The sequence below is a fragment of the Melopsittacus undulatus genome, chromosome Z (assembly GCF_012275295.1).
Source record: "Melopsittacus undulatus isolate bMelUnd1 chromosome Z, bMelUnd1.mat.Z, whole genome shotgun sequence".
NCBI classification, from domain to species: Eukaryota; Metazoa; Chordata; class Aves; order Psittaciformes; family Psittaculidae; genus Melopsittacus; species Melopsittacus undulatus.
In genome coordinates, this window is record NC_047557.1 from 34,215,705 (window position 1) to 34,227,575 (window position 11,871).

An 11,871-nucleotide genomic window follows, 5' to 3' on the forward strand; every position below is an offset into this window, starting at 1 on the left:
TAACACTTCTGCATTCAAATGATTGGACAGAAGATGCTAATGTTTGGCAAAATGAATGTAAATACATGTTTCTTCTTTTTCTGCTACAGCGGCAGTATATATGCAACTGAGACAAAACTTTGAAAGCTTACATCAGACAGTCACGCTGTCTTGGAATTCAGCTGATGACTGAATACATTTCTCAAGAGAATATGAAGTTTGACACTTTAACTAGTTGAATAGGGACTTTTTCCCACTGCACTGGAAGAAGAAAAGACTGAGGTGGGGAGGACAATTTCATGAGCTGGTTGTGCCTCAGTATGGTGTTGTGAGGGTTTTAGTCTCTAGTTATACTCACCTTTCCTCTTTCTTGCTAGAAAGAAGCAAAGAGATGAAGGAACATTGAGAGAGAAATACTGATCTGAGGCAATGAAATGCTGTGGGAAAATTCACATAGCAGGAAAGGCTTTCCTGGGAGCAAGAGGAGCATCAGTTAAAGATGGTGCTAATTTTATACACTGCTGCAAAACATGGAGAGGTGTCACAACAGTTTGTAAGAGTACAGTGTGCTTTTCAGTGTTGTTTGCAACATGCAGCACAAGATAAACAAATAGCCATTTTAGTTAGATTAAAAATAAATGTATAAAAGTTGCTTCCATTCTTGAGAAAGTGGAAAGACAGTGGTAGACAGCATGGGCAAAAAGTACCAAAGAATTTGAAAACCTGGATTGAAATCAGTACAGAGTGAGAATTTCACCATGAAAATAGTGCATTACATACTTTGCCTAATGTTTTGGTATTATTAGTGTAGTGCAGAAAATTTGACCTGAAAATGGGAGATTTTGATGCATATTGCAATGAAGCATCTGGAAGAGAAATTTACTATATAGGCTGTATGTTGGATTTTGGCCAAAATATTTAGAAATCATTATAATTATCAATGCAAAAACAAGTTATTTGTCGACAAGCCAACAAAACGTTGAAGAGAAGGTGTTCATCTGATGTGATAATACATCCAATCCCATGCATTCTTCAAAGTTACCAGGTTTAAGTATGTTTGAATAAAACAAGAAAATAAATACAATAATATTAAACTTTTCTCTTAATTGCTGTTAATTGAGCTTCTAGAGTGTGATTTCATTAGAAAAGCTGAAAAAATTAATCATTTCCAGATACTTCAGGCTCATATGTTTGTTTAAAAATTCCTGAAACTGGAAGAGGGAATTCTTTGATCATGAAGAAAGTACTGTTGGCTAGCAGCACCCAAAGTGTGTTATGTGTCTACCTTTCTGCCTTAATACGTAATGAGCTGGCAGCCCATTGAATTATTTTCTGATAGCAAGTTGTTTGCAGTATCCACGCAGGAGTACTGACAATTAAAATTTATACCGAATGCTGCAATTTTCTTCCTTTGTGTCAGAGCACAAATTTAGTCCTACTGCCTCGGCATACAAAATTGCAAAATCATTGACATGGGAAGCAAACTTTCCAGTTTTGACTGGCATACATTCCTGCTTTCAAAAAGTTTGTCAAACACCACTGTATTGCACTGACACCCACTAGTAATACCACCACTAGTAATACCACCCACTAGTAATAAACACCACTTTCTAGCATTTTCACCAGTCTCATGTTTCATTTATTTCACTTAGAGTGAGAAATAGCTCTTGGACCTAAGTTTAACAGCAAAAGAATGAGCAGAATACTGGAAGTCCATTGGCATTGCCTGGTAAATGGCCACTCAGTTTTGGAAACTGCAGTCTGAAAAGGGAGTTGTGAATGATCTGAAAACGTGCAGCTTTCTCCAGAGGGAAATAGGTTTTCCATGTAAGTGCTGCAAAATGTTTATCAAAGACAATGGTTGTTTCTGTAACTTAGGGGAATTTCTGCTGCTGCAGTGACATGATGCAAGCTATGATGATAGCATAGGTGGGAGAAGATAAAGAGAACATTATTGGCCAGTTGAATCGCTGTCTACTCATATAGAGTATTATATTCTAGAGGTGGGATGAGTGAAGTCAATATCAGAAATCAACTGTGGAGAAATATATTGACTCTTTCCCACTTACCCCTCATTGCTATCTGTGCTTACCTTACATTTCTTCCTTCCTTGAGGGATTGTTCTACAGCCTTTCCAGAGATTAGGGGTTGCCAGAATTCAGAAGAAGCTACAGTTGGCTCATCCCTCTACGCTTCTGTTTGCTGTCAGGCATCCTCACACACCTATGTATCCTGTAATCTGGTAATTTCCAAATCACTCTCTGGCCTTGTAATACTTAAACAATTGTCTTGAATTTGCTTTGATGTTGACACTAAACTTCTTACTGCATCTATATCATCACACAGGAAACCACCATAACTGAGTCTTTATATTGTGTTGTATTGTCTGTATTGTTCTTTCTGCCCTTTTATTTCTTGCCTTATTTGGTTGTTTTCTGTTCTGATTCTAAGCAGATTCAGTACTTTCTTACTTCGGTTGAAGCCATATATGCAGGCTCATTATTCACTACCTGGAAGCCTGAAGTCACAAAACCCACGTAATTTTTTATTATTCTGATTTTTTTCTAATACAGAATGTTACATGTCATGAGAAACTGGAAGGGAAGTTTGGGCTACTGTATTTTGAAATTTAATATTTAAAGGCAGTTTGAAGTACCTAAATAGTGGTGGTAAATCCCAAAACTGAAAAGACCTATTGCTGTAACTTACAAATAGTAGAGAGCAGTTGAAGAGTTGTCGTGTATTATTATAGTGAAAATTGTGGTCCAGTAAAATTATCCTTGTGTAGATTTCGAAGGCTTGAAAACATTCTGACTGATTTGTGGCTTGAGCTCTGGGTATAGATTTTACTCTTGCAATTGAAGATAAGCAATACACTTCTTACAGTGAATTTCTTCATGTAGTTATCTGTTTGCATCACTGTCATAACACCTGCATAATCTTCTAATTCCAAGTGTCTAATTGTGCATATTTTTCCACAAGTATTGGTATATAAAGCAAAATGGGGTGTCTTTGATCACAACATGATGCTTTTGAGCAGGCTGACATTGCAATAAAAGCATATTTGAGGATATAATACATTATGGCATTGTAATATTTCCTTCCAACATCATACATACTAAAGCATCCCACTCTAAATCAGTTTTAAGTTTGATAAAACAGCTCATTTATTTAAGAGAACCTTTAATCTAGATCATAAATGTGTTCATAGATTAGTTACAGAAAAAAAACCTACAGAGAAGAAATTTTTCAGAAATTTTTTCGATGTCTATTATGAAAAAAAATCCTGAGCTAACTATAGTTTAGAAAGCAGTTATTCCATAATATAGACTAACCTTTCATATTTTGGTCTTTGGGAAAGCATGTTTTTTAAAGTTACACTATGAAATTTGAAAAATGATCATAGGACATGACCAATTATATTACATAAATATTTTGAAATCATATTTTTGCTAGACATATTGTGTTCTAAATATCTATTTACCTGAGGAAGTGTAACAGTTTAGGTGGAATAATTTGCAGCTTATCAGGTAAATAAAAGTGCTGTGCTAAAGATTTACTGAACAGACACTTATTGAACACACATAATTCCTCTTTTAAAAATTACCTAAATGCATATTTATACAAGGGATTATAAGCACAGCTCTGGCATAGCCATTTGAGTATGTCAATTTAATACATGTTTTAGAAAGGTGTTTAAATACAGTAATGTTGAAAGAGGTCTGTTGGGAAATTACAAATGCCTTTAAAATTCCTGCAGGTGAATTCCTGTATGTGTTCAACAATGAGTGCTATAAAAGTTCTTCTAACCTATAGAATCCTATTTTATTATTCATCATGAGTATATATAATAGTACTGGATCAAAACAGTTCTTACGAGTAATAGCCAAGATTTTTTTACATCAATCACATTGCTATTAGATATGATTTCTCTTCTATTCAATAAATAGTATTCTGTTCTTTGTAAGAAGTACAGCACAGGATCTGGATAAACAAGGCTTTTTTCCCCGAACAGTGAAGCTTTTACTGTAGCATAGTCTATTGACTTGCTGCCAATCATTAAGTTTCATACATTTTTTTTGTAACTCTCAAAGGAAATCTGATTTCGTATCTCCTTACTAGGATTTTGATGCCATATTCTTCAAAAAAAAAACAAACCACAAAAACGCAATACATCGGGAAAAAGGGTAATATAAGAGTGTAATTGTAGCATGTGATTTTTACTTGTGATATGCTGATAAATTGAGATATTAAAAGCAGTACAAACTGATATGTTTAAATTTGTCTTCAATATTTGTTACCCAGGCTGAATCCTTTTTATAGGTTATATCTTACTGATTTTATTTTCTTACACACAGAAGTGTTTTTAGAACATAACAAGTTATTTGCATATCTCAATACTGTAATTTTTTTAATGAATTACTTATTTTAGAGAGAATTTTGGCTATGTGATCAGCTGATTAAAGTGTACAAATAACACTATTAATCAAGGTAATAGGTGAATGCCCTCATGCAGATCTCATTTCAGATGCACTGATACAAATGGAGTAAATATCATTTGTGCTTTGGCATTTTAGTGGTTCCTATTCTGCATAGTGTTGAGCCAGAAGGATTTTTCAGCAAATCTGCAGATCATACTTGTAAGTTCTGTTGGTTAGCTCATCCTCATCACCACCATAGTTTAGAAAAGCTCAAGGCACTACTCATTTTAACTATCTACTTGAAATAGTAGTCTAAATTTGCTACTCTGTGGGCTCTTAATGAAGGTCTAACATAACCTACCTGTTTACAGTAGCTGTAATATGGCTTATGGTAAATCAGAAAAATCAAACGAGTCCATATCAAAGGGAACTGTTGAAGTATGTGTTAGAGACAACCATTGATTTTTCTCCAGCAATAGTAACAGACGAAAGGGGAATATTTCATGAATGTGTCTTTATACATATGATTGAGTCTGGATTTGTTGAAATATGAATATACACACACCCTTCTGCATCTTTCTTGATATCTGGAGTATGTGTATTGGAATCTCTCCCTCTGTGTATATGCATTTCTGTCTCTGTGATTTTGTGCTCTTCTTCATATGCTGAAGAATATTTAAAACCTAAAATATACTGTAACAGTCTTTCAGTAATTTAATTTTTGTCTTTTTCATAACAATGCTTTACATGTGAAGTTTTCATCTATTTTGTGACTTGATGAAATAAGTGTTTGCTACTTCCACAGCTATATATTGCATTGGGTAAAATACCTTATTAAAGGACAGAAAAGCAATAGGGCATTGTGTTTTCTTGTTTGTTTATTATTATGGATATTTAAGAGAATACAGAGTGTCTTTATTTAGCATTTAAAAAAATTCTAATGCTGTTATGCTGATAATATTCATAATCTTTCAAAGTAGGATGCACAATGTTTTGGTGCTGGAGGTTCTTTAATGTTGAATTTTAACTGATCTGAATTTTAGAGCTGTTTGACTGGATGTCAAGACTTACTGCAATATGAATCATGTTCTCCATCAGCATACATTCAGTGTATATTCTCTGGTCATCTTTTAACAGGCTAACATTTGAAAAGTATTAAGGGTTTGATTTCAGTTGATAAAAGATACTTAGAAGCAAATTAATACCTTCCATGGTTAGCATGGCACATATTTCCTACTAACAGTGACAGGGAGACTGCAGAATAAGTTTCTTGATTAAAAAACCTCACACCCTAGATATTACAATGAAGAGGAGTAAAAGTTTCCTTTAAGTATTTGTAGCTCTTCAAATAAAGTAGGCTATGGTTTCGTAACACTTGTGTAGAATACTCTAGTTAATGTCTTTTGTTCCTGTTTATTAAGGCTGAATATATACAGATATATTAAGTATGTACTATGTATTAAGTGAAACAAGAAGTAAACACTTGCAAATACTTCATACCTTTGTGAAAGGCATTTAACAGTAAATGTACATACTTGTTGTTTAAGGGTTTTTTTATTATTATTACTTCTTTTTCTCCAGGAATCAAGAGGGAGTTCAAACATCACCATGGCTTCAAGCTAGGAATTCAGCCTGACCAGAGCTGTATCCCAGATATTTTGGCATTGCAAGCTGAACCTGACACATGCTACAGTTTTATGCACAATAGAGCCAGTTTTCAGTCTTCATTCTGTTCCTTCGGCCTGAATGTCACATCCAGTCCCAAAAGAACAATGGAAAATGGATTTTCAGATTCTTTGTATCAATAATCTTTTAGAAGGAAAAAATTGCATTAATGTAAAATGATGCAATTAAAGTGCAATTTTGTTGCTACCTTTGAGTTGTACTTTAGCATATGTATTTTTTGACATTAATTTTACGTTTATATGAAAATGTGCTTTCATATGTTCACATTTCTCTGCTTTTCATTCTTTGCATACCAAAACAGGTTTGGGGTTTTTTTAACTTTTATTTATTGCAGTTGTTCATTTTTTATGTAGTATATTTTTAAATGTTAAAGAATGACACATTTTGGGTAATTTTCCCCAGTCTTTAAAAAAAAAATCAATAAGCCATTTTAGTCTCTATCTATCAAAGTTGTTTCATACTTGTCTATTTTAAAGCAGGACTGCAATACTTTAATAGGATTGAGAGAGCTATTTGAAATGTATGCCAATGATTCCTGTCATTTCATGGCAGCCCTGCCATGGTTCACTGAGCCCCCTCTTTTCTCTTGTCAGCTCAACTGAAGACAAGCATTTAGTTGCAAACTTTAAGCAGGTTGTGCAAAACAGAAATGATGTGACTGCTTCTCTTCCTGCACAATAATGTCACTGCTGGTCAATGTGAGAAGGTCAGGTTGCTTCTTGTAAAGCTACATGATACCACTTGCCTATTTGAACAAGTTAAGTTAGCTGCTGAATCTGGTCCCTGCAGGCGCTGAAAACTCACCCTTTTATCAAGTCTGCATTTCATCAGAAAGACGAACAATTGTGCAGGGAGGATTTCTGATGATATGTTTATGTACTTTATAAGGACAGTTCCCAAACCAGTGTTGCAGGTAATATATCTAGTTTAAGCTGAAAGACTTTAAAGTAATGGCTGTTTTGACCTTCAGATAGACTTCCTTTTTGTTGTTCTTGGTAGGACCCAAGAGTGACGCCCATCTTTGATGCTGACAGAATTTAAAGCAAGGCCATTGCCCTGCATTTTCTGCCTTGTAGCACACAAAAGTAAAATTGTATGTCAGGCCGAGATGTTGGGGAGCTGACAAGATGCCCCAGTGACATTTCAGCTGGAAAGAGCAAGTGTCTTGCAACCAAGTGGTCAAATATCAAATAATAGGTCAAGCAGGAAGGAGCTGAGTTCTAACCACAAAGAGGTTTCTGGTAACTTACTTGACAAGCTTTTGGGTGCTTTGTGGCTTGACAAAGTGATGTTCTATTGGGTATCGCTAGACAGACTGTTCTTTATCGCCTTCAGAAGATCAGACATTGACATTGATTAAACTCTTTAACCCTTAAAGGTTAAATCCTAGCAGTTTCGTCACTGTGAATGAAGAACAAAAGAAAATTTGTAATATACCATTTGTTTTCATATTAATCACTGAACTCCCTAGTGCTATTAACTTTTGATGTGCAATGTAGTTTTTGACAAAAAGATTGAATGCAAAATCTATAGAATAGATTGTTTCTCATTATGGGCCAGTGATACATTAGAAAAATAATATTATGCATTATGGAATTTGTAATTTCTTCTAGTATGTCAAGTGTAGGGTTTGATTTTAAAGCCTTGTGACTACTACTGAAATTCCATTCTTGTTGAAAAACAATGCTTGCATAGATAATACACCACTTAAAATGACCACAGTCTTCCAAATACCAGGTACCAGAAAAGCTAGAATAAATCTCAAATTTACGACATCTTTAATTTTTGATTATAGTTAGCATCAAGTGTTCAGGTGTTCCCCTATTGCACAACTCGATTGCTTCACAGCCATGATTTGCATGTATGTGTGTATACTACTACTACTAATTATAATACTAATAATTATAATGCTACTAATAATAATTAATACTAATAACAGAACCATGCAAAACCAAGTAAGAAATTCTGCAGAGCTCTCACATCTAAGAGTTAGCTGATAGATGAGTAACACTCCTTTTCTCTATGATGATGTATTTAGTCTTGAATACTTAAGAAAGAAGTTTCATTTTGCTCCAAAAGTCTTGGCTCCCCTCTTCCCTGACAGTGACTGACTGTTCCTGGTAAAGGCACTGCAAGACTGTATTCTGCTCTTTCATATTCAGTGCCGAAGGTCTGTTATATTTGTATAAAGAATGAAAAAATATATATTACCAAGCATTTTTCTATAATGTATAGAATCATGTATGTGCTTCATTTATTAAAGTATATTTTCATGGTATTCTGTATTTTGAGAAAGAAAATGCCTGTTCTTTGCTACATGACCTCAAACTGCTGCAGAAATTTTGCAGCATATCTGTCCCATCCTCATCATCGCCATATGTTTAGTATTGTACATGCAGAGATGGAAGAAGGATTTCTTTCTGAAATGTTTTCCTTTTTGAAATCATTATCTTCTAAGGACTAGGACTGATCAGCTCCAATTATTCCAGTTACTGCTCCAAGCATAGGTTCATGTGATTTCACAGAGGCCATAGCAGTGGCAAACTGAATGTAGTTAGTGAGAATAATCTAGTGAGCTATTCTTACAAGAACAAGCTTATATGTTGTCATTGAAAGGGGAACATCTAACTCATTTACTCTGTTTAAATATTGAGCAACTCTGAGTTACAGACTGTTTTTTTAAACTCACCCACTTTGAAGGGACTTTGAGATACCTTATGTTTGGATGTTCCATTTGTAAAGGAAAACTCTTTCTCATGTAATGAAGAAGTTGTTGAATACTAAACCAGATCATCATCAGTCAAATACTCCTGTGTTGCTTTTCTAGGCATCTGATAAATTGAAGTTTGTGATAAATTCCAAATGAACAGAAGAAATCCAGCTGGCGAAATCTTCTGTTTGTAGTGTACAAATGATCCTACCAAAGCATTTCTTTCCCTTTTGGGGGACAAGTTAAAATCATGCTTGCGTAGAATGTGGCAACACAGTCACACTAGCTGCCAAATGAGCATCCTGGCTGTTTTATATGACCTTCTCTCTCTGGCTTGCTTCAAAGATCGCTGAGCTTGAGACCTTGATCCTTACTTTTGGAGGGTTTCATGTGTTGGGCCTTGGATTTCAAGAGGACTGCTTCTACTTGGATAACATCAGCTCCATCAGCAGCATGGCTTCATGAGAACAACCTGTTTCCTTAGAAGAAAGCCTATGATTGGTGGAACTAGAATATTGTTTATGGTTTATAAATGTGGTACATTAAATAATTGGTCACAGATCTGCCTTCTGGTCAGTCTCAAAATTCACATTAGATTATTTTCTCACCAAGCAAGTCATCTGTGAGAAAGAGGCTGTGAAATATATGATTTATTCACTGCAAGAGGAAGTTTTGCAGCTTAGTACAAATTGTGTATGTGCCTGTGTGCACATGTGTGCATGCTTCTCAGCAAAGACTTTGGTTATTTGGCTTACTGTATTATCACTACATATAGTAAGCAGGTCCTACAACACCAGTAGTACAGAAGGGCTTTTTGGCTCCCGCTTCCTCCCACACATATTTGCAAATTCAGCACAAGATTTACTGTAAGTAAAGTTTGATATACAATTATGTATTATACACAGTTACATGGTATACAGTTTCCATTGCTGGAAAAGACCTTGTTTGCCTTCACCAAGTTAATCCAGGGCAGCTGAGATTGGAAGGCATCTCTGGAGATCATGTAGTGTAGCACCCCTGCTCAGAACACAGTAAGCTACAATGGACTGCTGAGCCTCATCTTCAGTTGAGTTTAAATATCTGCAAGGATGGAGCTGCTTTTGACAACCTGTTCCAGTGTTCAGTCAACCTCAAAGGTGTTTTGTTCTTATGTTTAGATGGAATTTCGTGTATTTCAGGTTTGTGCCATTGCTTCTTGTCCTGTTACTGAGCATCACAGAGAATAGTGTGTCTCCCTCTGCTTCTCAGGCATATATACATATATAGATATGTATATATATATATATATGTATACATATATATATATATATGTGTATACAGCCATTGTATCAGTAACCTGTATGATCCTTCACAGGACTCACATAAGTATGTCCGTGCCTGTCATGCACTAGGGAGCTCAGGACTGGAGCCATTACTCCAAATACAGTGTCACCAGAGCTGACTGGTGGGGAACGATCACCTCCTTTGCCATGCTGGCAGTATTGGTCCCATCATTGCACCCTGCAGTATGCCACTAGTGACCAAACTCCAGGTGTACATTCTGTGCCTGATCACAACCGTTTGAGCCCACCAGTTCAGACAGTTTTGAAACCAGCTTACTGTCCATGTAGCTAGTCCATATTTCCTTACTCCATTCGCTGTATCAAGGCCATTTTGCTGTATAAACGGCTCTCAAAATTGCCAAACACTGCTAAAGCCCTGGATTAGGTGAAATGCAGTATTTTATGTATCTTTTTGTCAGTTAAGTTAGTTTGATCATTTGATCATTCACAGCAGCATCTGATCACACTGCTGTCATCCTATACGTGAAGGTTTTCCAAGGTGCTAAATTTTATATAAATCTGCATGTTCAGTGGTACAACTTAGCTCCTAAAAATTATCGTAACTCTCTTTTGAAATAACAAAATTGCTTTAGTAGCGTTTTTCTCCTGATGTTTTTTGTTGTTGTTTGATTATTCTCTAGTGAGTAAAATCCAAGAAGCCCTTGGCAGTATCACAGTTTAGAACAAATTTTAATAAGAAAAGCATCTTTCTTCCATTGCTGGTGATGAACTCTCTCCATCTTTTTGTTGATTTACCTTGAAATCCAAACTCACAAAATGAATCTTTCAGGACATTCTTTCCCATCTTTTCAACTTTCATCTTGCCCAATGTGGAATAGATTTTGCCTAATTTGGGTTTACTATGGTCTTCATAATCTAATCCTTTTTTGATGATAATTTCACATAATGCTCTCTGGCCCCAAAATGTACCTACAGTATTTATTTGGAAGGTATTCAATTGTCTTCTTTCCTCTTTGCTGAATATTCACTAAACCATTGCAATGCACAGTGATTTTACTTACATTAAAACTGAATTATTTAACCCCATAGGTACAGTGTTCTGGGATTAAAACTGGTATAATTACATTCCCTGATAGGTTCTCTATCTCTGCTGTGTCTTTGGTTTTACAAATGTGGCCTTGGCTTTCAATTAAGTCTCTGCAAATTGTCCTTCAATATCAGTGGAAGATGGAAGGTGACATGCTCTTTGTCATGCTAACGTGGATCTGATCACTGTCATGGGGGGCATCATGGCGTGATTTCATGCAGTTTATATAATTTTATGTTCAATGCTAATGTTAGAAAAAAAAAGATTCTTACTTTATGAACCAGTCATTCAGCAATGTGCATTAAACTGGATCTTTGTCTGCTGTTTCTGGTGTCCAGTGACTGATGAATAAAATTGAACAAGGACAGAGCAAAATATGAGGAAGTGTCTAAAAACTAAATTGTTTCCAAGGAATGCTCAGGAGGAGAAAGGGAGATCCACTGAATAATTTTGCTTCAGTTTTTTGTTTGCCAGTTCTACTTTACCATGCTTCCTGTCTCTTAATAAGCTAATAGTACTAATAATCATTATTGATATTAGATTGCCTTCTCATGGCTCTGCTGTGCGTGATAAAAGCTTCAGAATTTGTTGGATTTTATTTTGACTTATTCAATGGAAGTCACTTATTAAAAAATTAAGAACATCAGATTTACTTTATGCACCAAGTGTGAGTTTTACTGTGTGAATATGCTTTTATTTTTCACT

General features: G+C 35.3%; 1 protein-coding gene across 8 annotated transcripts in view; it reads left to right on the forward strand.

The window, feature by feature from the left end:
* The window catches only part of CCDC171 (coiled-coil domain containing 171), a 152,025-nt gene extending 142,653 nt beyond the window's left edge, over positions 1-9,372 (forward strand). For all 8 annotated transcript variants that reach the window (XM_031054283.2, XM_031054282.2, XM_031054288.2 and 5 more), the window contains one exon: positions 5,982-9,372. Coding sequence is in view for 7 of the 8 variants with exons in the window: in XM_031054282.2 (XP_030910142.1) it covers positions 5,982-6,023 (42 nt within the window). In the remaining variant the exon portion in view is untranslated. The remainder of the gene's footprint in view (positions 1-5,981) is intronic.
* Positions 9,373-11,871: the final 2,499 nt, after the last annotated feature.